This window comes from Pongo pygmaeus, chromosome 11, assembly GCF_028885625.2.
Source record: "Pongo pygmaeus isolate AG05252 chromosome 11, NHGRI_mPonPyg2-v2.0_pri, whole genome shotgun sequence".
Taxonomy (NCBI): domain Eukaryota; kingdom Metazoa; phylum Chordata; class Mammalia; order Primates; family Hominidae; genus Pongo; species Pongo pygmaeus.
The window spans coordinates 138,866,111-138,891,325 of record NC_072384.2 but is presented as its reverse complement, the minus strand read 5'-3'; the positions used below and the strand labels follow the sequence as shown (position 1 = coordinate 138,891,325).

The following is a 25,215-nucleotide window of genomic DNA, read 5'->3' as shown; positions in this document are numbered from 1 at the left end:
GAAACATCTGGCAATGTCTCTTGACAGCTCTGATTGTCATACCTGGCTAAGGTCTTCCTGGTCTATTGTGGGTGAGGCCAGGGATGCTGCTAAATGTCCTGCAGAGCCCCACAAAGGACCACCCAGACCAAAACATCTCTAGAGCCGAGGCTGAGAGAATGGATAAGAGGCACGTTTCTTCAGGAAAGGACACCTAGGAAGCTAACATTTGGCTGCCTCTTTCTTGAATCCTGCAGTAGCAACCAGTCTTCGAAAGTGGACACACACAAAGAACTGATAAAAACACTAAAGGAGCTGAAGGTCCACCTCCCTGCAGACAAGAAGGCCAAGGGCAAGGCCAGTACGCTGGCCACCTTGAAGTATGCCCTCAGGAGCGTGAAGCAGGTGAAAGGTACGTCTGCCTCGCACATCTGCTCCAAACCTATAGAAATATGTTTTAAATCCCCCCAAATTATAGCTTGGATTGTGTTGACTTTCTAGAACTCGAGGCTCATCACAGCTCACTGCAGCCTTGACTTCTGGGCTTAAGCGATTCTCCTGCCACAGCCTCCTGAGTAGCTGGGACCACAGACGTGTACCACCACGCCCAGCTAATTTTTGTATTTTTTGTAGAGATGGGGTCTCACTATGTTGCCCAGGCTGGTCTCGAACTCCTGGACCCAAGCAGTCCTCCCACTTCAGCCTCCCAAAGTTCTGGGATTATAGGTGTGAGCCGCTGTGCCTGGCCTGGCCTTTTTTCTTTAGAGTGGAAACTACCACCTCCAGAACTTTGAAGAATTCCTTAGCTGTGTTGGTCTATTGTGACGAGCAGGCGAAGACCATCAGTGTCAGCCAGGCTGGGGAAGGAAGGTGCCCTGCAGAGCATCTTCACACCTCCTGCCAGTTGGTGTGTGAGCACCTCCTGACTGTGGAGCTGTGCCTTATCATGTGTTGCGCACATGCACTAAGGGGCTGGTGGATCTTGTACATTAAAAACATGCATAAAAATAGAAAAATCTGAAAGGCTTAAAGGTGAAGCAGTAGCTGTATTCTATTATCAGTCGTTTCAAAGCACAGCCTACAGTTAGGGCAAAGTTCTTCACTAGTAATCATGGATATAAACTCGTATTTCAAGCAGTCTTCATATTTTTAAATGTTTGGGTAGTTTTTCATCAGCAGTGAACAGGTTATCAGCACTCATCTCTGGGGTCCCTTGAGCCAGGTGTGGAAGGGTTGCTCTGCCATGTGCTAGCTTGGACTCTTGCATTTTTGGATGTCCTCTAAGTTTCTCTGCAGGCTCCTCCCTAATCCCATTGTCCATTTTGTGAGGGTTGATATAGACAGAACAAGGTGCCTGGGCTACTCGTCAGTGCTGGTCAGGTCTAAAGATACTGCATGGAAATCCGGTGCCCCTGGGATGAGCACCCCACCATGGAGAGCACCGCTGTGGGCCTGCGTGCCTGTGGAGGCCCCCTTTTCCGGAAGGAGGAGCCGGAAGGGAAAGTTCATTCTGATCAGTTGGGCTGCTCCATTCTCAAGTGATTACGTCCGTTTAGGGTGTTTCCCTGTTGGCCTCTGCAGTAACTTCACAGCTCAGAAGCTCTGCCACATGGACATTTTCCACACTTTCTAGCAGTTTATATCTTGATTTCAGAGCATACTCAGAAATGTGCCTATTTCTGAAATCACTGAAGGTGGCGAAACTGAAAGCAGATGAGACCCAGCTGTGGGTCCAAAGGTCTCCTCACCACATTGCAGGAAGCACACGCGTGGCAGAATCCTGGGTCAGACTCCTAACGCAGCCCCAGGTTTCATGTGTCCGGGGCCTGTTGAGCCCTGAGGGCAAGTGGCAGCCTCGAGCTGGCCCCTTTGCTCCCGCCTGGAGTGAGGGCCGCTGTGGCCTTGAGCACCAACACCCAGAGACAGGCTTGTCACCCCAGAGCCCGCCGGATACGCCCAGGATGACGTGGGAACTCAGATGGAGTGGCCCTCCTCTTCAGATTCTATTTTGAAAACTTTCTTTCAAATGTTTCTTGTGCTTGTTATTTTTTTAAGCAGTCAGTTCTGCCTGGATGGGGGTGTCTGATGGCATCACCCAGGGAGCCAGATGTGCAGGGGTTGCCATGTGGTCCTGTGTGGAAAAGTAGATATGCCATCATGATTAAAGACTTTCTGGGGGCCAGGCGTGGTGGTTCACGTCTGTAATCCCAGCACTTTGGGAGGCCGAGGCAGGCAGATCACGAGGTCAAGAGATCGAGACCATCCTGGCCAACATGGTGAAACCCCGTCTCCACTAAAAATACAAAAATTAGCTGGGCGTGGTGGCACGTGCCTGTAGTCCCAGCTACTCGGGAGGCTGAGGCAGGAGAATTGCTTGAACCCCTGGGAGGTGCAGGTTGCAGTGAGCTGAGATCATGCCACTGCACTCCAGCCTGGTGACAGAGCAAGGCTCCATCTCAAAACAAAAAAGAATAATTAGCTGGGTGTGGTGGCGGGTTCCTATAATCCCAGCTACTTGGGAGGCTGAGGCAAAAGAATTGCTTGAACCTGGGAGGCGGAAGTTGCAGTGAGCCGAGATTGCGCCATTGCACTCTAGCCTGGGTAACAAAAGCAAAACTCCATCTCAAAAAAAAAAAAAAAAAGCCCCTTTTGGAGAACGTGAGAGGTAGCTGGAACTCTGCGACTGTATTACCTTAAATAATGTAGTTGCCACTTTTAAAAAATTTTATAATCAAAGGCCTTCTGATGTTTCAGGGAAAAATATCCCAATTTGTGTTTGTGAGTTTGTTTTGCCTTCACGTTTCCGTGTGTTCTGTGTCCCAGGAAGACGAGATTTATATCCTACCTTTTCATTTGAGAAAAGTAGAGCCCCCAGTTCGTAAGAGCTAGTGACTGTCTCCGGCCAAGCACTGGGTTCTGCCCACTGAGTGTGAATACTGTCTTTGCTGCAGCCAATGAAGAGTACTACCAGCTGCTGATGTCCAGCGAGGGTCACCCCTGTGGAGCAGACGTGCCCTCCTACACCGTGGAGGAGATGGAGAGCATTACCTCTGAGCACATTGTGAAGAATGCCGTAAGCCTCTTCCAGCAAAGTTTCTTTCTAAATGGCAGGAGTTCCTCCTGCAGGCGAGCTAGCTCAGCGCTGCGGCCGGTGGCTGTAAGGCAGGAGCGTTTGGGGTTTCAGCAGATAAGTTCCTACCTTTAAAAGGAAGAATGTGAAGTCAGTGATTCTGGAAGTGGCATTCATGTTCTGGACTTCTGCCTTCTGTGAGACTGTCTTCCTTGTCCCTGGCCAACTTTGTCCTGTAGCTCATGGGTGCGAGGGCAAACCCAGTGTGACTGAACTGGGGGGCTCTGGGTTTTCATGTCCTTAAGGTGAGGAGACACACTTGGTGACAGTCAGTACATTTGTCCAGGGCTTTGCGGTCATGAGGGGGAGCTGGGATCTGAGACTCCAAAGCCCATGCATTTTTAAGCACACCCAAAGGTGGGCCCCTTGGAGGGCACATGGCCCACATACACACACACCTACTCTACCACCCTGAGTTCTCAGCCGGAGAGAACAGATGTGAGGGCTAGTGGGGACCCTACCTGTGCTGGGACCATCATGAAGCTGGCCTCATAACAGGGCTCCCTAATCCTTCCCATCTTCTTCCTCCAGCGTAACCCCCAGGCAGCCCCCAACCCTGAGCCCAGAGGGCCAGCCAGCAGGTAGAGTGCCCATGATGGGCTGGAGGGGCCCAACCAGAGGCCTCTCCTCCCCAGGAAGCCCCTAGAACCCTGGGAGACAGCAAGGCTGGTGGAGGTTGTTGGGGCAGGCCAAGTGAGCAGAGGGTCCCCCACCTCCCAGTCACCCAGCCTGGACACCAGGTGCCATGTCCAAGACAGCGGGGTGAGTGGCGCCTTCCAGAGGGTGGAGACAGCTGGGGTTTCTTCCAGCCATAGAACCCTGATGTATTGTTTCAAATAATATCATGCTGGACCGCCCAGTATCTGTAACAGGTGTAAGAGTTAAAGAGGAAAGAAACTTGAAACGCAGCTTGGCAGTCAAAGACAGGTTTTCTTTAGTTAAAACCTGAGAGGTACTCCTGGCCGATTTTGGTCAGGAGCACTTTCTCTTACAGACTGAGAGTATATGTTGGTTTTAGGGTGAGGCGGCTTATCACAAGCTTGGAATGTTTTTGTGTGTGGAGAAGTTTATGGCGGGGCTGGAATCTCTTTGGGAAGAGGGGAGGTTATCTTGGGGCAGGCATCTTTCCGGCCCGGATTGGGGTTATCTCGGGGCTAGTATGTCTCTGGTCGGGGAGGAGTTTGGAATGTTTCTGGTTGGAGATGTTATTTGTGGTTTGTGGTCATGTTGACCTGAGCCATTAGGCTGATGCCCTTTGGTTGTAGGCCGTTTTTTATTAAGGTGAACTTTAGAATGAGGGGCTTGTCCAAGATGGCAATGCTCCTGCTCTGTCAACAGGCAAGATAGGATTTTTTGGTGAGGGCTAGGCAAGGGGCTCAGAGAGCCCCCCACCTCCGATGCTCCTGGTGGGCGGCTCCCTCCAGCCTGCCTGCCTGAGTCGGATGTGGTGTCCAACCCCATCTGAGCTTGTCACCAGAGCCCTACTCTTCCTTTTCAGGATATGTTTGCCGTGGCCGTGTCCCTGGTGTCTGGGAAGATCCTGTACATCTCTGACCAGGTTGCATCCATATTTCACTGTAAAAGAGATGCCTTCAGCGATGCCAAGTTTGTGGAGTTCCTGGCGCCTCACGATGTGGGCGTGTTCCACAGTTTTACCTCCCCGTACAAGCTTCCCTTGTGGAGCGTGTGCAGCGGAGCAGGTGAGGTTATCAAGGTAGTGCCTTGTTCCCTCTGGGGTCGGGAAAGGGGCCAGGAACTGGGCCCATCCCAGATGTGGTGCAGGCGCCCTGCCTCACCTTTCAGAGCCCACCTGTGGGGGCCGCCAGCTGCCTGCTCTGGCAAAGGTAAAGGATAAGTAGTTGTTCGTCCCTTCAGAATAAATTTAGAGAAAAAAATAGTCTTTCCATACATTTCAGAGAGAGAAAACCGTTAGGCATTTTAGAAATGAAGTTGTTTGGAAAAGCTGGAATCTTGCTGCGATTGCAGTCGTGGGAGGCCGGGTTGTGGGGGCAGTGGGGAGCATGAGCAAGGCACCCTGCTCCCTGCACACAGGCGTCCCCTTACCACCTTGGCAGCTGCAACCAGTGAGTGGGTCATGTCCCAGAGTGACTTCCTGAGGGTTCTTTGCCTTGACCAGGGCTGGCTTTTGGTATACAGGCTGTGAGGTCCCTGGGCAGATGCCGCTGGCCCCCGAGGCACTGCAGGCCAAGTGTGCTGCACTGTGGATGGCAGCCTTCCTGGCTGCCGGGCCTGCCCCTGTAGCCACCGTCTACCCTGCCTCATTTCCAGGCTCCGCTCCCCAGCCAGGCCCTCCCAGCCGGGTCTGGTCCAGTCCCTGGAGCCAGCTGGGGGTGTGCCTGCCTCTGGGCCTCTGTCGGTACCTCCAACCCCCCGCTCTCCTCAAGGGCTCCTATGCCCCAGCTCTCCTCCCTGCCCAGCTAAGTCAAGGACCAGGTGAATTCTCAGGGGCCTTTCCAAGCTGCTGATTTTAAATCATTTTCCGTAACTAGTCATTGCTTCTACTTTCCTAGTTTCTTTTGAGTAGACAAAATGTTGTATGAAAGAGCTAGATCTAAGATTTTTTTTTTTTTTTTTTTAGTTTAGATTCCCACGAAAGCAGAGATTTCTTTTTTTTAAATCCCTTTCAACTCTTAGGGAAACACCTCTTCCTTCATTTCTGATGAGGTTGCCCGATTGATTTCATATTTTCACTAGACATTTCACATTTTAAAGGAAGTTACTATTTTACCGAAATACTGGTGTAAGCCTTGAATGCCAAGTTGTTTCTGTCAGAACTGACTATCCCAAAAATATGTAGCATGAAATGTTTGGGGTTCTGTTTCGCTGTGGCCAGGCCTCTGCACACCTACCCCAAAGTCTGAGGCAGCTGAGACGCCAAAGAAAGAGGCCGACAAATTCGGTTTCTTAGGAAGAAATATTTAACAGGGACTTAAGAACAGAAGCCGTGCATGTTGTGGGTGGCGATGAGACAAGACTGGATCCCAGTCTTGCCATTCCCCCAGACCCAGGGCTTCTGTGGGACTGGCATACTGGCTTCAGAGGGAACCAGTAGGAATTTGCCCTGAGGGCAGGATTTACCTTAAGTACCTGCTCTTACTCAGGGACAGTAGGTACATGAAATCTCTGAAGCCTTCCCAGAAGTGTGGGGTTAATAAAAAATCAGCATGGAGGCTTAGCTTCCAAGATGTAGCTGCTGTGGCCTCCACAGCTTTCTTTGTCAATGTTCTGGACATCCGTGAGTGTGCTCAGTTGTCGGTTAGTTGGTGTGTTTGCAGCAGTGCACCATGAGTGTGTTCAGTTGTAGGTTGGTGTGCTTGCAGCAGTGCACTGTGAGTGTGCTCAGTTGTAGGTTATTTGGTGTGTTTGCAGCAGTGCACCGTGTGTTCAGTTGTAGGTTGGTGTGTTTGCAGCAGTGCACCGTGAGTGTGTTCAGTTGTAGGTTGGTATGTTTGCAGTAGTGCACTGTGTGTTCAGTTGTAGGTTAGTTGGTGTGTTTGCAGCAGTGCACCGTGAGTGTGTTCAGTTATAGGTTAGTTGGTGTGTTTGCAGCAGTGCACCGTGAGTGTGTTCAGTTGTAGGTTGGTGTGTTTGCAGCAGTGCACCGTGTGTTCAGTGGTAGGTTAGTTGGTGTGTTTGCAGAGTGCACCGTGTGTTCAGTTGTAGGTTAGTTGGTGTGTTTGCAGCAGTGCACCGTGAGTGTGCTCAGTTGTAGGTTAGTTGGTGTGTTTGCAGTAGTGCACCGTGTGTTCAGTTGTAGGTTGGTGTGTTTGCAGCAGTGCACTGTGAGTGTGCTCAGTTGCAGGTTAGTTGGTGTGTTTGCAGCAGTGCACCGTGAGTGTGCTCAGGTGTAGGTTAGTTGATGTGTTTGCAGCAGTGCACCATGAGTGTGCTCAGTTGTTAATTAATTGGTGTGTTTGCAGCAGCATCATGTACCGTTTTGAAAATGTAAGCCTCCTGGTGCTAAAATTTTAGCGCTGCATAATTTGTAATGCACCACACTCATGAAGTGTATGTAATTTTAGTCAAAAATGTAATAGGTTTCTCACGTAAAGGATTTACTTTGTGCTTCCATAAATTTTGAGTTTTCACCTTGAATCTTGCTTGATTCTGCTGCTCCTCTTTTGTTTGTGAGAAATGAGGAACACTGTATTTAATTGTTGATTTGGATGAATGATTTTGGGCTCTCTCTTTTAGATTCTTTTACTCAAGAATGCATGGAGGAGAAATCTTTCTTTTGCCGTGTCAGGTAAGCCTGGTTGCCAGTTTTCTTAAATTAGAAAACCGTATAAACATTTCACCCCAGCGCCGCTCCGCTTGAGGCTGGGGGGCGTGAGCCCTGCCCGCAGGGACTCAGCACGCCTGTTTCTGAAGTCTACCAGAAAACACAGTCAGTTACATTTTAAATGTGTACAGGTCGCTAAGAATGCGGCCAGCAGTGGAGTGATTTAACCTGCCCCTCATGGAAAATGGTGGCCAGGGGACCCTGCACTTTCTGTCTGTCTCCTACAAAGGCCTGTACCCCAGGGTCGACAGAGTTTCCGAAAGCACTGCATCTTTTGGTTGTCTGTGCGTTTTTCTGGGGAGAGACCCATAGCTTTCCCGACAAGGGTCTTGGTCGACTGATTGAGCATCCAGCTGCACTGTCAGGAGTGACCCTGAGCCAGACCCTGGCACCCTCAGGAGTCAGGGCCGAGGACCCCTGGCGGGAGCAGCACCCCTTTTCTGTCTGCTTTACCAACCCAGAGTGCAGGCTGCTCCAGAGAAGAGCTGTGGAGCGTTCCCACTGGTGGGGGTGTTAACTCTGATTTGCCCTTCAGTATGATGGGACTGAGGGAGGGACTGAAGAGGGCAGGGGGGCAGGCCCAGCTCCTCAGGCAGAGCAGAGGTACACATCACCTGCAGCATGGCATGGGGCCCAGGTGAGGAGGGAACAGAACAGGGGACTGTTCTTGTGTCACAGTTCCAAACTTTGAGCATGGCTCTTCTCCACAGTGTTGGGAAAAGCCACGAGAATGAAATCCGCTACCACCCCTTCCGCATGACGCCATACCTGGTCAAGGTGCGGGACCAACAAGGTGCTGAGAGTCAGCTTTGCTGCCTTCTGCTGGCAGAGAGAGTGCACTCTGGTTATGAAGGTAACAGCCAAGCCCAGGGCGAGGGCAGACGTTGTCTCTGGCTCCCCCTCAGTTACTCGTGTGGTTCACACATAGCATCTGTACAATGGACTCCCAGCTGCAGTTCCCCAGCCTTGGCCTCTCCACCTCACCTTGCGCAGGGTCTCCATCTTTCTGGAGACTCAGCACACCCTGCTTGTCATCCGGCCCTCCCCATGGCAGATCACGGCATCTGGGTGCCAGCATCTCTCACCCCTGTCCACACCAGTGCTGTGACCCCTTCTCTCCTTTCCCTGGCTGCTCTGCCTTTTGTGCACAAAGTGGGAACATCCCTGACAAGTCTGGGGCCCCACGTCCTTCCCATCCTCATCCCCTGCCCCATGCCTCAGCCTCATGGGCCCCTCTGAAAGGCACTGATGTTGCTGCCTGCTCCAGAACCCCAAACAGTTCCTCAGTCCCCAACAAATGAAGTGCTGGGCATCCCTCCCTCCCCACCTTGGCCCATCCTAACTTTTCCTGGAATTTCCCTTCCTCCTAGACAGACATGCACTGACATGAGCCTCCGGGTGAGTCAGGCTCCATACAAGGCTTGCTGTGCCTCTGTATGCCCAGCGTGCTGGACCACAGTCTCTGCTCCTGCTGTCACCTCACTCACAGAATCCAGCTCACCTCACCATGACCCTCTTGGTCCATTAGCTCTTCTGGCTACCCCACCCCCAAAATAATATCTGGGCTCTTCTCTTGAAGCTCAGAGGTTACAAGGCATTGTACCACCTTAATGGGTCCTTCCTGTGGTCCCTCTTAAGAGCCTGCTTTGTGGCATCTTGGTCCTTGTATTGGCCGAAATCCCTGGCCGGGAACTGTAGGTGCTCACCATGGCTGCTGAGCGAGTCACATGATCTCCAGATTCTCTGAAGGCAGGTGCATTCTGCAACTGCTGAACCCAGGGAAGCCAGCTGAGTCTGCTGTGCTGTGCTCACCACCTTCTCTGTGGTGAATGACAGCTTTTTTTTTTTTTTTTTTTTTTAAGAGATGGAGTCTTGCTCTTTCGCCCGGGCTGGAGTGCAGTGGTGCTATCTTGGCTCACTGCAACCTCCACCTCCCGGATTCTAGCAATTCTCCTGCCTCAGCCTCCCGAGTACCTGGGACTACAGGTGGATGCTGCCACACCCAACTAATTTTTTTTTTTTTTTTTTTTTTGTATTTTAGTAGAGACGGGGTTTCACTGTGTTGCCCAGGCTGGTCTCGAACTCCTGAGCTCAGACAATCCACCAGTCTCGGCCTCCCAAAGTGCTGGGATTACAGGCGCGAGCCACCGCGCCCGGCCAAATCACAGCCTTCTTAAAAGTGATAGGAATATTTTAAGTATGTGACTTTCTCTACAATGTTTGATGTGTTCCTGCGTGTATTACAGAATATTCTTTTCCAAATAGTAAGGTTTAGAGGGGGTACTTAGAGTTCAACAAGTTAGTCCCCCAAATTACCAGTCTCCTTCAAGAATGAAAAATGTTGGAATTTTGAATGTTTTGTCCATGAATTGAGGAAAATTTTGGATATATGACTCACTTTATGCAAATTACTCTATCACTTTTGTCCACCTTTGTCTAGTTTCTGAACTGTGAAGTTCTCCAGTATAGTGACATTTGCTAAGAAATCTGAATCCAGACCAGGTGCAGTGGCTCATGCCTGTGGTCTGGCATTTTGGAAGGCTGAGGTAGGAGGATCTCTTGAGCCTGGGCATTTGAGACTGTCCTGGGCAACATAGTGAGACCCTGTCTCATTTAAAAAAAAAAAAAAAAAAAGAAAGAAATTTGAATCGAAGTATGTAACTCATTTTCCTAAAAATAATGTGTCAGATCACTGTAGTTTCATCTTAAACATCATAAAGATGGGGCCGGGCGCGGTGGCTCATGCCTGTAATCCCAGCACTTTGGGTGGCCAAGGTGCGCAGATCACAAGGTCAGGAGATCGAGACCGTCCTGGCTAACACGGTGAAACCCCATCTCAACTAAAAATACAAAAAATTAGCCGGGCGTGGTGGCACGCACCTGTAGTCCCAACTACTGGGGAGGCTGAGGCAGGAGAATCGCTTGAACCCGGGAGGCAGAGGTTGCAATGAGCCGAGATCGTGCCACTGCACTCCATCCTAGGCAACGAAGCAAGACTCTGTCTCAACAACAACAACAACAACAAAATCGTAAAGATGGCCTTCCAGCTTTATTTTGCTAAGAGTAGTCTTTACGTGGTCTGTGTGGTTTTGTTAACATGGCAGTTTCGATTTACTAGACTAAAACTAGCATGCAAAGAAGCTAAGAAAGCTGGCCAACGATCCCACAACCAGCGTAAGGTTCTCAGTGTGGCAGTCTCTGTTGTTCAGAGTCCATGTTTTAATTTTTTTCTTTAGCTGCTCATTATTCTGAATCTACAGGGTGTTTTCTGGTAGTTTTAATATAACATTAAATATGCATTTCTTAGGATCACAAATGTGTGCAATATTCTATTCTTTCAGCCCCTAGAATTCCTCCTGAAAAGAGAATTTTTACAACCACCCATACACCAAATTGTTTGTTCCAGGATGTGGATGAAAGGTACGTGGTCTTGACCCACCCCCTTTTTCATGTTTTTGATATAAAAGCTATTTAGCCAAAGCCAAGACTGCATCTTGGTTTTATAATTACATGATAATGGACAAAAACATATAATTATATACAGGCAATGAAATAATTATGGAATTACACTGAAAACTTCCTAAGATATGCACATGGTGTAATTGAGGCTTTCTGGAGAGCTGTTGATCTAATTGAGCCTGTCTTAATTCTCCCATGTAAACCCATTCGGAGTAGACGATGGTCCAGACAGAGGCGCTGTTGCCTGGGACCAGTGTCAGGGTGGAAGCCGGAGATGCCATTGGCTGGATCCCAGCAGAAGTCCATCTTCCAACCTGTGTGCTAGAGGCTTCTCCAGGGGACAGGATTTTCTCCATGCCTCAGAGCCCCACTTGGGTCCCTCTCTCTGGGTCTCCCCCTCAGGGTGCTGTAGCAGGTGCAAACAGTCCCAGTGAGATTTGGGAGCACCCATGTTCTGAGTGGCTTTTGCCCCCACCATGCATCTTCTCCCAGCTCCTCCACAAATGCATGAAGACTCTGAAAACACTTGGGCCGGCTAGGTGCAGTGGCTCACACTTACAATCCTAGCACTCTGAGAAGCTGAGATAGGAGGATCACTTGAGGCCAGGAGTTTGAAACCAGCCTGTTTGAAACCAGGAGTTCAAAACGTAGCAAGACCCTGTCTCTGCAAAATAAAAATAAAAATTAGCTGGGTGTGGTGTTGTGCACCTGTAGTCCCAGCTACTCAGAGGCTGAGGCACGGGGATCACTGAGCCTAGGAGTTCAAGGCTACGGTGAGCTATGATTGCACCACTGCACTCCAGCCTGGGTCACAGCAAAAGACCCTGTCTCAAAAAAAAAAAAAAAAAAAAAAAAATGTGTGGGCCACTGGCAGTAGTCACGGAAAAGTGACCTCAGAAGATACCACAGGAAGTGGACCAAGAAGCACCAGTGTGCTGGGTTCCTAAAATGAACCAGGTCACCTAGAAGCTGGAGGATCAAGACCTCTCCCTCCTCTACTCTTGGTCCAGGGACACAGGCCCCCATCCTTGGAGTCAGGGCCACACAGCCTCCTGGGGAGGCTCTATGGGTAAAAAGGGATCTGTCACTTCCAGCTCCAGGTGGCTCAGGTGTGTCCGCGGGGCTGCCTGGGGAAGAGCCAGTTTGCAGATGCAGGCTTCTGGACACCACCCTGCCCTGCGGAACCAGGATCTTGGAGGGCAGAGCCTGGGGCCGTATATGTAAAGCAGCCTCGGGAGACTTTTCTTCCTTCAGAGATCTGAGAACTGTCTGTAACCCACTCCCATGCCAACTTGGTGTCCAGCTCAGCCCTGTGCAGGGAGGTTGGCAGACAGGTGCACCTGGCATGGTGGGCCACAGCCTGCAAGCTCCCATTGATGAAGCCTTGTGTGCGGCCTGGCTCACAAAGCCCAAGGCCAGTCAGAGCAGGTGGCCAGGGCTCGCCCTCCTCCTCCCCTCCTTCTTTTCACCCTCCACCCCCTTTCTGCTCCCTCCTCTTCCTCCTCCCCCTCTTTTTGCTTCCTGTTCCCCCGCTCCTCTCCTCTTCCTCTTCTTCCTCCTCCAGCAAGGCCTTGTTGGGACGGATGCCAGGAGCATTCTGTGTATCCTGTCCAAAGGAAAACATGAGGCCTGAAGAGAGAGCCTCATACAAGAAGGAGGAAATCCAAGAATAACGCCAGGCCCTTGAGAGAGTTCTGCACCATGGTCTAAAGATTCACAGGGAAAATCCTTCTACACAAGCAGCAGAGTTTGAGGAAACATTGGTTTGGATGCAACAAGTGTTAAGAGGCAGCTCGGGAGAAGAAATGGTCGGTGGAGCCGGCAGAGGGCGCTGGACTCAAACGGAAGCAGAAGATGCGGCTGAAGTTCACTCTGTCCTGCGACGGAGCAAAGCTACAGCTCCGGGAGGAGGCAGGAGCGCACAGGGCAGAGGCCCAGCCTGCCACCGAGACTGCACAGAAGCCATAGTAAACCAACTGGACGCTGAGGCCAGAGTCCCACGAGACCAGGCTGGAAAAGAAGCACATACAAAGGGTTTTCCGAGGCCCAGGCAAAACTTGTTAAGCAAAAATCCATGCCAGGTCACATGTGGCCAAACTGATGAATGACACTGAAAAAGAAAACGATGCTGGAAGGAAGAAAACAAAAGCATGATCATGACTTACCTTTCAGGAGGTGAAACGCAGAGCTGAAGCACTCAGGCCCCAGCAGAGGGAGCCTCCTTCAGCGTCCTGGACAGTGAACCTTCGTTTGCTATTGATTGAAAGTCTAACTGGTTCTGTTAGTCCAACTTTTGGTCTCCGGGGGTGGGGGGGTGGGGTTTGGAGTGTTTCTTCTCTTTCCAGGGAATAAGATGGTTCTTAGTGACAATCTCCTCCGCTGTTTGGATGCCAATCCTAGCGTGTGTCTGCTTGCCTTCCAGGGCGGTCCCTCTCCTGGGCTACCTACCTCAGGACCTGATTGAAACCCCAGTGCTCGTGCAGCTCCACCCTAGTGACAGGCCCTTGATGCTGGCCATCCACAAAAAGAGTAGGTCCCCTTTTCGCAGTACATCCTGAAGTGTTTGGCGGGAGTTCGTGTGTCCTTGGGGCTGCTTCTTGGGACCAGTCTAGCTCTGACAGGTCAGATCAGCTAAGGACAAGCAGGTGGTAGACGCCCGCCTCGCCGCCTCACTCCTGGCACTGTAGTGCCCAGTGGAGTCGAGAAAGGGGTAAACTCATGTGTGTTCCTTTGTAGCCAGTTGTTTCTCAGTCCGTGACCCGAGTCCGTGGCGTCTTGTGTTTATTGTTGGCTTCAGTGGCGCATGGGAGGAGGGGAGACCAGTTCATCTGTGGCTAGGAAGGTTCTCACCAGGCCAGGGGAGTGCACAGTGCATGTCCTCACCAAGCCCAGCCCTCATAGACGCAAGTGACACTAGCAGAGGTGAAACATGGGATGAAACAGCTCCTGCTGAGCAGAGGTGAAACATGGGATGAAACAGCTCCTGCTGGAAACAGCCTCCTGGTAATCTGCAGCAAAAACGGGAGGTTGAAAGCAGTGGCTTTGAAGAAGTGTTCATACCCCTACAGTTTGCAAATGATCCCGGGCCTGAGTGAATCTTGACTTGTCTCTCTCTACTGTAAATCCTGTTTGCTCCCCTTTTCCCCTGAATGCTGGCTTTTGCTCTCCTAGTCCTGCAGTCAGGCGGGCAGCCTTTCGACTATTCTCCCATTCGGTTTCGCGCCCGGAACGGGGAGTACATCACGCTGGACACCAGCTGGTCCAGCTTCATCAACCCATGGAGCAGGAAAATCTCCTTCATCATTGGGAGGCACAAAGTCAGGGTGTGAGTGCTCCAAGGGCCCGAGGTGGCTCAGGGGTCTCGGGCGGGGGTCTCGGGCTGTTCTCACCTCCCAGCAACAGATGGCATAGGGAGGGGCTGAGAGGCCAAGACCGAAACCTTGCCTCCTGCCACCAATCTGGAGCCCCAGGCTGGTAGGCAGGGGTGACCTGTCCTCTGCCCCCAGGTGGGAGGGACCTCATTCAGGCAGAGCAGGGAGTGGACAGGCAGAAGCCTGGGGGGGCTGCAGGGGAGAGGCAGAGGGCCCACCCAGGCAGGCAGCATGTAGTGGCTATACAGTCACGCCAGAGAGGTCCTCCTGTGGGGCCCCATCTAACAAGACGAATTAAAACCACGCAGGGGCCCTTTGAATGAGGACGTGTTTGCAGCCCACCCCTGCATAGAGAAGGCCCTGCACCCCAGCATTCAGGAGCTCACGGAGCAGATCCACCGGCTCTTGCTGCAGGTGGGTGTGGTGCCTGCATGCCCTCTTCCCAGGTAGCAGCCTGAGAGCCCCCTGCAGAGGACATAGGCTCTGAACCCTGGTCCTGGCACACCCACTCAGACAGCTTCATCTGTCATTCTCTGAACATCCCCCAGGGGACAGTTTGGGCATAGATCCTGCTAGTCCGAGACAGTCCATAATACCCTTGGCTCTCTCCAGCCTTGCATTCGACCTTGTCTGAACTGCAGCCCTGAGTGAGTAGCTGAAGGACGTGTGCAGACCCCGTGCTCTGACACAGGCTGCATAGTCCCAAAGTGACCTCTCAATGGTGTGGGGGCTCATTCTAATCCAGAGCAGTGGGACTTAGGGAAGGGACATTGTACTCAAGGTCCCTAAAAAAATCAGGCCCACTGCAGTCAACCCCACGCCTGAGTAGGCATCTGCCTCTCATTTCCCGGAGGCTGTGGAGTGAAGCTGTCATCGCATCTTGTTTGTTTTAAACCCCTCCACAGAGGCGTGGCTGGCTGCAGCCATGCGTTGATGAGTGGGTTGGACACATTCCTTTGGTGCCATCTCCTCAGTGACTACATGTCTGGGTCGGGGCACCGCGGCTGGAGGCCAGGAGTCTACCTCTGGAGCTGACCCTGGGGTTCAAACCTCAGCTCCCCTGGTCTTTGCCATGTAGCCTTAGGCGGGTCGCCATCCTCTCTGTGAAACAGGGTGTGTTGGCAGGGGCTACATGCGCAGCTCAGCAGCCCTGGCTGTGTCTGTAGCGCTGTCTGCTCTCTCCCCAGCCCGTCCCCCACAGCGGCTCCAGCGGCTACGGGAGTCTGGGCAGCAACGGGTCCCACGAGCACCTTATGAGCCAGACCTCCTCCAGCGACAGCAACGGCCATGAGGACTCACGCCGGAGGAGAGCCGTACGTCCCCTTCATTCTCCCTGAGAAAATGAGTTTGTGGATGTCCCTCCAGAGTTAAAAAGCACACTCAAGACAACCTTTGGCAGTTAGGAGAGGCTTCATGATCGCAGCTGTTTCTGCTTCCTTTCTAAACTTTGTCCACTTGGGACTTTTTAATCTCTTAAGAGTTGAAAGAGCTAGAAACCATAGCTAAGTGTTGGTTGAAAATTATTTAAAACAGACAAAACAAGCAGAAGTGAAGATTTAACTAGGTCAGAAAGAAGAAAATGTGGGCTGGGTGCAGTGATTCACGCCTGTAATCCCAGAACTTTGGGAGGCCGAGGCAGGCGGATCACCTAAGGTCAGGAGTTCAAGAACAGCCTGGGCAAGATGGTGAAACCCCGTCTCTACTAAAAATACAAAAATTAGCCAGGCATGGTGGCGTGCCCCTGTAATCCCAGCTACTCAGGAGGCTGAGGCAGGAGAATGACTTGAACCTGGGAGGCAGAGGTTGCAGAGAGACAAGATTGCGCCACTGCACTCCAGCGTGGGTGACAGATCTAGACTCTGCCTAAAAAAAAGAAGAAGAAAATGTAATGTGCCGTTTTGCTTTATGTTTTATTATTCTTTAGGATCATCAAATAGGTTTTATCTAGCTCTACACCTGTCAAATTTCTCATTCACCATTTCCTTCTGTGTTGCTGAAATTATTTCAGCCATCCTCTGTTCTCACTTTGCGGGACAGACTGAAGGATGTCTCCTAGAATGAATAACGTGTTCATTTTGTTTTTCTTCAAGGAAATTTGTAAAAATGGTAACAAGACCAAAAATAGAAGTCATTATTCTCATGAATCTGGAGAACAAAAGAAAAAATCTGTTACAGGTAAAAAAAATATATATATTCAGCATTTCCTTACTGAAACTAGAGTATGGCCACATGAGAAGAGGGAACCTGGGTTAAATGCTGACTCTGGCTGGCAGGGAGTCTACCTTGTAGCCGTGCCACACCCCCTTCTGTGTTCAGCACAGTCTGCAGCTTCCAGGAGGCGAGAGCAGCCGAGTGCAGCCCACTGCACTCAGCCAGTGCAGGCACTGATGTCCACACTGGGCACCTGATGCCCTGCAGGCCTGGTGAGGTGTGGCTAGGTGTGCAGGCCTGGGGAGCTGTGGCCAGTGTGCCTTCCTGCACCCCTGGCCTGCCAGCTGGGTGTGCCTGGGAGCCACAGCCTGGGCCGCTCATTCTTGCTGTACAGAGTGGCTGTATGGCTGTGTGTTTACACTTGCAAACCCTTCACTCACACACACACATAACTGCCGACGGTTTGCCCAGCATCCACATACACTCAAACCAAACCTGTCTGAAGTGGGGAGTACCACCCAGGGGCTGCCGACCCACCCCCACTGCAGCAGCCCTTTCCTACCACAGCGCCACACTTCTCAGGCAGCTTCACACTGTCATGCGCGGGTTCAGATTCATGCTGCTCCTCTGTCCCGCATGTATTTCTCACACAGCATGCACACAGACACATGTGTGCACACATGCATGCATCCCAGTCCCCTCCCCCTGGTGGGCCCTTGCTCATTCTCTGTGTTCAGGCCGAAGCCTCCTGTGGGGAACACTCTGGCCAGACACCGCTAGGACTTTTGGCCTTGGGGATGTGTTGGTGGACATGCTGCCTGCTGGACTCTGTGCTGGGTGTTGGGGACACACTAATGAGCTGGACACAGCTCTTTGCTTGAGGGTCCCTGGGGACAGGCATGTGATGAATGTCGTTGGGGCAAGAGTCGAATCTGCAGCACAGTGAGCAGGCAGTTGCCATCATAATTGTTACTAGCAGGGATCACCTTGAAAACACTGGCCTGGCCCAGGAGGAGCATAAAGTACGTGGGCTCTCATTGGCCCCGAAAGTTTAAGAGTTCGAGTGAGAACTGCTGTGTCCCACTGCTGAGTCCTTGACCCCTAGGGACAGCCTAGACCCCAGAGAGAAGCAGGCACCAGGCTGGGCAGCAGCTCCCTCCCAGGTCTCTCTGTGGACGGCACTGTGGTACTCGTGCCCACAGGGCTGCCAGATGCCAGGCTGTCCCCAGGCTTCCATACCCATGAAGCAGATTCTGAGTCCCCAGCCCTGTCTTCAGGTAGAACAAAAATGCTTTCTAAATACACAGCATTTTCTTTGGGAGAAAAATAAATGAAAGAACAATTTTGCCATTCCTTCAGAAATGCAAACTAATCCCCCAGCTGAGAAGAAAGCTGTCCCTGCCATGGAAAAGGACAGCCTGGGGGTCAGCTTCCCCGAGGAGCTGGCCTGCAAGGACCAGCCCACCTGCTCCTACCAGCAGATCAGCTGCTTGGACAGCGTCATCAGGTACGCCGGCCTTTCCAGCCACGTCTCCACCATCTCACGCACCTTCCCGCCTCTCATGTAGTGTGGCCTCACCAGTGGTTCGTGCCCTTCACGCAGGTACTTGGAGAGCTGCAATGAGGCTGCCACCCTCAAGAGGAAATGCGAGTTCCCAGCAAACGTCCCCGCGCTAAGGTCCAGTGATAAGCGGAAGGCCACAGTCAGCCCGGGGCCACACGCCGGAGGTATCTAATCTGTTTAGAACCATGTACATGTGGAATAGTGTAAATCCTCTGGAGTAGACTCAGACGTCCCCATGGCTTCTGTGGACACAGTGTGAGGGTGTAGGCTGTTTTTCAAATGATGAAAGTAGTTCAAAAGTCAGCACCCTTCTTAGGAACTAGAGGCAAAGATGGTTCTGTCAGAGTCTTGGCTTTGAGAACAGGAACCCAGTGGGGCTGCTGGAGGCCCTGACCCCCCCTCATGCAGCCACACTGCGGGGACATCTCCTGATCCCCTTCATGCGGCCACACTGAGGGGCCGTCTGCTGACCCCCTCATGCAGCCACACTGGTCTCAAGTTGTCAGTCTAGGGCAGGCCCTCTTTCCAGTGCGTCTCAGAGGGGCCCTTGGCCTGAATGTTAACATGCCCCATAAATCACATTAAATCCCAGGCTGCTTAACACAACGCTGTCAGTGTTGCTGATGTTCACCACCAGGATTAGAAATGGTACCCCGGCTGGGCGCGGTGGCTCACACCTGTAATCCCAGCACTTTGGGAGGCCGAGGTGGGTGGATCACTTGAGGTCAGGAGTTCGAGACCAGCCTGGCCAACATGGTGAAACCCCATCTCTACTAAAAATACAAAAATTAGCTGGGCGTCATGGTGCATGCCTGTAATCCCAGCTACTTGGGAGGCTGAGGCAGGAGAATCGCTTGAACCTGGCAGGCGGAGGTTGCAGTGAGCTGAGATTGCGTCACTGCATTCCAGCCTGGGTGACAGAGCGAGACTCCATCTCAAAAAAGAAAAAAGAAAGAAACAGGGTATCCCGGATTATGGTCGGCTCCTGACTGTCAGAAAAGCCCCTCCCCACAGGCCTGCAGGAAGGGCTGCCTGGCTGCAGGCAAGAGCGCCTCACCAAGCGTTCCCTGCAGCTGCCAAGCTGCTGCGCCTCCCCGCAGAGGACTCGGGATTTAAGTGTGTAACTGCTCCCATTTCAGAACTTTCTCTTTTCCACTATTCTCCTATGAATAAACATTGGGGACAAATCACCCCATGCCCGGGCCAGAGCATCTGTGGGATGGGATGGGATGGGTTGTGTGCACCCTGGTGTGGAAGCTGTATGGGCACTGAGGTGTCGGTTTCTCATCTGCACAGTGCATTGTAATGACACGCTAATGTTTGTTCCCCCCTTCCGCTCATGAAGAGGCAGAGCCGCCCTCCAGGGTGAACAGCCGCACGGGAGTAGGCACGCACCTGACCTCACTGGCACTGCCGGGCAAGGCAGAGAGTGTGGCGTCGCTCACCAGCCAGTGCAGCTACAGCAGCACCATCGTCCATGTGGGAGACAAGAAGCCGCAGCCGGAGTTAGGTATGACCTCTTGGATCAGAGAGCAGTCTGATTTTTAAACATGAAAACAAAAAGTTTGCCATCTTAAAATTTTCTTTTTCTAAGTGCGGAAGAACCCCACCATAGCCCGATAGGGGGCGTTTCAGGAACTCCAGTTACGTAAAATTCAGGGTGGAGTGCGGCCAGCCAGGGCCCAGGCAGCAACCTGTCCAGGTCCCTGCTGCCCTGTGGTGCCCTCCAGTGGCAGTTGTCTGTTCTGGCATCAACGCAGGAGGGTCGATTGTGGTGCAAGATCTTATCCCCTTTAATTGGTGCGGAGAGAGCACTGGGAGCGAGGCCCCACCTCCCTCTTCCCTGGGCGGGCCTGGGGTTCTTTCCTCTGCCCAGCAGAAGGTGCGACCGTTAGCCCTCCCTGTTTGTGGACAGGAGCCAGTACAGGTGGTAAACAGATTTACAACAAGTGCATTGGTGGCTGAGTGTTCTTGTTCTTTAGAATATTATGATTAAAATGAATCCTGAATTTGTTCTTTACTAAGAAGAGGGAGATGATGAGGAAAAAGTGTATGTCCAAGATCCAGTCCCCAAGCCCTCCCTTTCAGGATGTTCAGTGGCCCTGCCTGTCCCTTGTCCTGTCTGCCCCATGGGCCCATAGAGTCCCATCTGTCACCATGCCTGGTCCCAAACCCGGGAAGACTCAGCACGTTGACCCAAGTTTCTGGTGTTCTGAAAGCTAAGGACAGCCCAGGGATATCTTCAGCAGCTGAGCTGAAGCCCGAGGTTCCCCACGTTTCCGTTTGTTCAGCCCCAGGTTCCTGAGCACCTGGCTGTCAGGGCTGTCCTGCCCTGCTTCTTGCCTTTTGCCATGAACTTTCTCAGAAAGCTAAATGAAAACATTGTGAGTTTCATCCTCATGCCACAGGCATCATGAAATCACTTTATATGTGAATGATTTGTCTTGTTCGTAAATATAGTGTGGTCTTAAAATAATAAACAGGGCACGTGTGGACCAGAGCCCTGGGTTCTTGTATTACAGAGATGGTGGAAGATGCTGCGAGTGGGCCAGAATCCCTGGACTGCCTGGTGGGCCCTGCCCTGGCCTGTGGTCTCAGCCAAGAGAAGGAGCCCTTCAAGAAGCTGGGCCTCACCAAGGAGGTACTCGCTGCACACACACAGAAGGAGGAGCAGAGCTTCCTGCAGAAGTTCAAAGAAATAAGAAAACTCAGCATTTTCCAGTCCCACTGCCATTACTACTTACAAGAAAGATCCAAGGGGCAGCCAAGTGAACGAAGTAAGTGATACCCGAATTAAAAGTGGGTTTTAAAAAACTTTATTCCTGTTGGTACTGAGTCCAGTGCTGGTTTCAAAATGTGAAATGTGTCCAGTTTCAGAAGCATTAACATGTAAGACAGCTGTTGGAACTTCCCTGGCAACGCCATCTGTTTCTGTAGAACTTCCCACCGGGAGAGTGCTCTCAGGATGTTAGCTTGCATTCCCCAGGGAATAGTCCCAGGCTAGTGCCCGGGGAGGGCAGAACCGTGGCAGGGCAGTGCTGCCATGTCCACATTTCTTGCCTGAGTAACCATGTGGGCAGGGGCCCCACCTGGACGGGACCTCCAGAGAATCAGCTAATTCAACCTCAAGATAGTGGGCATGTGGTGCTGGGCACATGAGGAAGGAGGGTGTGTACCATTCCTGGTGCCCTTCTCCCCAGGAGATGCACCCTCCTGACTGGGCCAGCCTCAGGGTTGGGCTTTGGACTCCAAAGTCAGGCAGACTCCATGGTCATGGTGTGGGAAGCTGCTCTGTAGGCCAGGTGCCACTTAGGGGGTTGAAGGTCAAGGGATGAAGTAAAATAGATGAGCTTCTTTACCCGTTTCCTGGCTCAGGAGTCTGGCTCCTGATCCCCCAGTTCCTTCCTATACCCCCAGACACTTGTTAGAGATGCTGCCTCTTCCCTTCCCCCTGGGACACTGGCACAGGGATCAGAGCCAGTGAGCCCAGGAAGCCACTCACCACAAGGACCCAGCTCCCCTGGGTCTCTAGGCAGATGCACCAAGGGAAGTGTGTAAGAAATTAAGCCCACAGCTTCCTTGAGGATTATGTCTTCTGCACTCTTTCCTTTCTCTCCTTCTTCCCCAGATTCAAGAGTTACTGCCAGCCCATAGAGAACCTCTGTAGAAATTAGAAAACGGTGTACTCCATGGCCATGAGCAGACCCACCCCATGGGACCAGCCTAGTGCAGAGTTCCTGCTCTTGCTTGCCCCCTAGACAACTCTGTAGCCTTATGCAGTGCACAGACTACAGAGCTGTCTAGGGCAGCCCTGCCAGACCCAGACATGATATCCCAGGAACCCAGTGCTTTAGCCACTGTTCCCACCAGGGGACAGATTTCTTGTGAGAAGAACACCAGATAGAGAGGCTGAGTTGCAAAACCTCCATTTACATAGGAGTTTGCCTTGGACTAGCCCATTTCCCTTCAGCACATCCCAAAGGCATGGGACTGTCTTGGCACAGCTGACAGGAGATGTCCCAGACACCTGCTGCAAGAGCCCCAAGTCACTCTGCGTGATGTGAGAGGAAAACCGAAGTTCCCTGGATCCCCCTCCCACTCCCCAGGGAGGCCATGGGGACATACCCAGGTCCCTCCTTTACCAGTTGAGTCCCTCCATCTTCCTGAAGAAAGCCTTACTCAACAGCACTTGTCATTGCAGAGGAAGAATTTGGTTGCAAGGCAATGCTCCCCTCTGATCTTGCTCAGGCTGTTGGACAGGTGAAAGAGGAAACATCCCTCTTTAAGGAACAGTAGTGACAGTGCTTATAAATTGAAAAATAGAGGAGGTCAGTGGCTCTCCTGTTCAGATTTCACTAACCAATTTTTCCCCCAGATACTGGGGAACAGCAGAGACATGACAGCTTTTTAGTGTATTTATTTAACAAATAGAACTTTGTATTACCACTTATCATATTAGCATTTCATAAAAGAAAAGACATTTAACACCAGAAGAAAATAAAGAATGTGATCCTGCAATTAAGAGCTTGTCCTTTAAGTTGATTCAATTTAGTTTTATGGAAAAACCTGATGTTTTTCCCTGATTTTTCTCACTTCACTGAGGATCAGGGAAGACCGCTTGGTGGACCAGGCAGGCCCTGGGCCAGCATTTGGAAACCCAGGACTGTTGAACGAAGAGGTGTCTTCAAATTTGGAGTTAAAATTTTAACTCCAAGTATTTGTTTTTCTGCGTTAGCTGCCCCTGGACTAAGAAATACTTCCGGAATAGATTCACCTTGGAAAAAAACAGGAAAGAACAGAAAATTGAAGTCCAAGCGGGTCAAACCTCGAGACTCATCTGAGAGCACCGGATCTGGGGGGCCCGTAGCCGCCCGGCCCCCGCTGGTGGGCTTGAACACCACAGCCTGGTCACCCTCGGACACGTCCCAGTCCAGCTGCCCAGCCGTGCCCTTTCCCGCCCCAGTGCCAGCAGCTTATTCACTGCCCATGTTTCCAGCGCCAGGGACTGTGGTGGCACCCCCGGCACCTCCCCACGCCAGCTTTGCAGTGCCTGCTGTGCCTGTGGACCTCCAGCACCAGTTTGCAGTCCAGCCCCCACCTTTCCCTGCCCCTTTGGCCCCTGTCATGGCATTCATGCTACCCAGTTATTCCTTCCCCTCGGGGACCCCAAACCTGCCCCAGGCCTTCTTCCCCAGCCAGCCTCAGTTTCCGAGCCACCCCACACTCACATCTGAGATGGCCTCTGCCTCACAGCCTGAGTTCACCAGCCGGACCTCCATCCCCAGACAGTCATGCGCTTGTCCAGCCACCCGGGCCACCCCACCATCGGCCATGGGTAGGGCCTCCCCACCGCTCTTTCAGTCCCGCAGCAGCTCGCCCCTGCAGCTCAACCTGTTGCAGCTGGAGGAAGCCCCTGAGGGTGGCACTGGGGCCATGGGGACCACGGGGGCCACAGAGACAGCAGCTGTGGGGGCGGACTGCAAACCTGGCACTTCTCGGGACCAGCAGCCGAAGGCGCCTCTGACCGTAAGGATTTTCTGATGCTCTTTCCCCAAAGCAGGCAGCAAACAGCACACCTGGCAGGCCAGCCCGCACATCCTCGGTTCAGACATGGGGGTTACATGATGGAGGTTTCCACCAAACCCTGTAGGTTTTGCCATGAATGTGTGTGCCAGAAATTCATGCTTCCCACTTAATCCTATCAGAGTAGATTATTCTAAGCCTTTTATTGTCATGGAATCTGAATGAAGGAAGAGAGATTGTGATACAGACTCCAGAAAGCAGCATGTGACTTGACAGTGTTTATGGGCTTCGAATTTTTAAATGACGCTTCAAAGATAAAGCACAGTCAGGTTAAATGCCAGAGCTAGGGCTCCTCAGGGTGTGGCACCAGGTGGCCCGGGTAAAGGCGGAGAAGGAGAGGGACACAGCCCTAAAACCAGCGTGACCTCAGTTTCCATCCTCCGCAGGCATAGGGACACTGTGTGGGATTCTTAACCAGTTAATGAAATGGTAGTTGTATTTGCAGTTAAACACTTGTGTTTCTGAACGAGCTCAAGTGTGTGGGAACGCCAGCAGCAGTGCAGTCCGTAGGCCTCAGGCGATTCCCTGCCTTGGCCAGAGGACCTAGGGCTCCCGGGTGAGGAAGTGCAAGCATGTAGATCTATGGAGCTTCTCCCAGTCCTCCTGCCACCTCCAGGCTCCTGCTTCTGGAGTCCTGGGCCTGCAGTCTGGGTTTTCAAGGAGAGGAGGGTCAGGGATGCTCCCCAGGCCAGGCCTTGCCCTCACTCCCAAGGCAGCCCCCACACGGGGTGCTGTGAGAGGCGTTTTCCCCATCCATGTCTGCTGCATGTGAGGAGGGGGCTGTGGCCAAGGAGCAGCCTGAGGCTTTCCCCCTTGGAGCCCAGGTATTGCCGTCTTCCATGTGACTCTCCCAAAATTAAATGTAACTAGATAGCATCCATAGAGCATCAGTGGAATTTGCACCGTAAGCCTGGGGGTGACGCATGGTCTGCTCGTTAGGCCCTCCCTGGCCGTGAACCTTGCAGCCGCTCCACAGCGCCCCTCCACCCTCACCACACTCATGCCCCCCACCCCCACCCCACTGCATGTGCTGTGTCCTGACTGAGCCCCTGAACAGCAGTGTCTGCTTCCTCTCCCTAAAGCGTGATGAACCCTCAGACACACAGAACAGTGATGCCCTTTCCACGTCAAGTGGCCTCCTAAACCTCCTGCTGAATGAGGACCTCTGCTCAGCCTCGGGCTCTGCTGCTTCGGAGTCTCTGGGCTCTGGCTCACTGGGCTGCGACGCCTCCCCGAGTGGGGCAGGTATGTTGGCCCTGGCAGGGTGTTAGGCACTTGGGAGGTTCCCGCAGGATGCACTGCTCCAGAATCGCAGGCCGGCCTCTGTGCTCAGAACAGGCATCACCGGCACTCCCCAAGCAGCTGTCAGAGCCCATGCAGACACCCACACAGACACACTCTCCCTGTTCAGCATGGCCGGCCCTAGCTAGTCAGAATTCCACGTCCTCCCTGTTTGCTTCTGATTTCAGTGCCCAAAGGCCTCACACCCTGGCTCCTTGTGGGACCAGCCCTCTGACTCCCCAGATAGTGGTTTGCCTTCCTGCATTAGTTCCATTTGTGTGAACTGAGGGTGTGGAGCACCTGCAAACCTCTACCCGCTGGGATCTTTCACGTGTGATCTGGAATCTCAGGCACCAGAAATGCACACATTCTCCACAAAATTGAAGCTCCCCTA

General features: G+C 52.3%; 1 protein-coding gene across 2 annotated transcripts in view; it reads left to right on the top strand.

The window, feature by feature from the left end:
* Positions 1-25,215, top strand: part of PER2 (period circadian regulator 2) — a 44,879-nt gene that overhangs the window by 12,545 nt on the left and 7,119 nt on the right. For both annotated transcript variants that reach the window (XM_054477892.2, XM_054477891.2), the window contains exons 4-20: positions 237-391; positions 2,931-3,052; positions 4,608-4,809; positions 7,325-7,376; positions 8,123-8,265; positions 10,754-10,832; positions 13,294-13,400; positions 14,043-14,196; positions 14,551-14,656; positions 15,430-15,555; positions 16,333-16,417; positions 17,753-17,900; positions 17,997-18,121; positions 19,303-19,467; positions 20,480-20,734; positions 22,693-23,483; positions 24,623-24,785. In XM_054477892.2, coding sequence (XP_054333867.1) covers positions 237-391; positions 2,931-3,052; positions 4,608-4,809; positions 7,325-7,376; positions 8,123-8,265; positions 10,754-10,832; positions 13,294-13,400; positions 14,043-14,196; positions 14,551-14,656; positions 15,430-15,555; positions 16,333-16,417; positions 17,753-17,900; positions 17,997-18,121; positions 19,303-19,467; positions 20,480-20,734; positions 22,693-23,483; positions 24,623-24,785 — 2,978 coding nt within the window. The remainder of the gene's footprint in view (positions 1-236; positions 392-2,930; positions 3,053-4,607; positions 4,810-7,324; positions 7,377-8,122; positions 8,266-10,753; positions 10,833-13,293; positions 13,401-14,042; positions 14,197-14,550; positions 14,657-15,429; positions 15,556-16,332; positions 16,418-17,752; positions 17,901-17,996; positions 18,122-19,302; positions 19,468-20,479; positions 20,735-22,692; positions 23,484-24,622; positions 24,786-25,215) is intronic.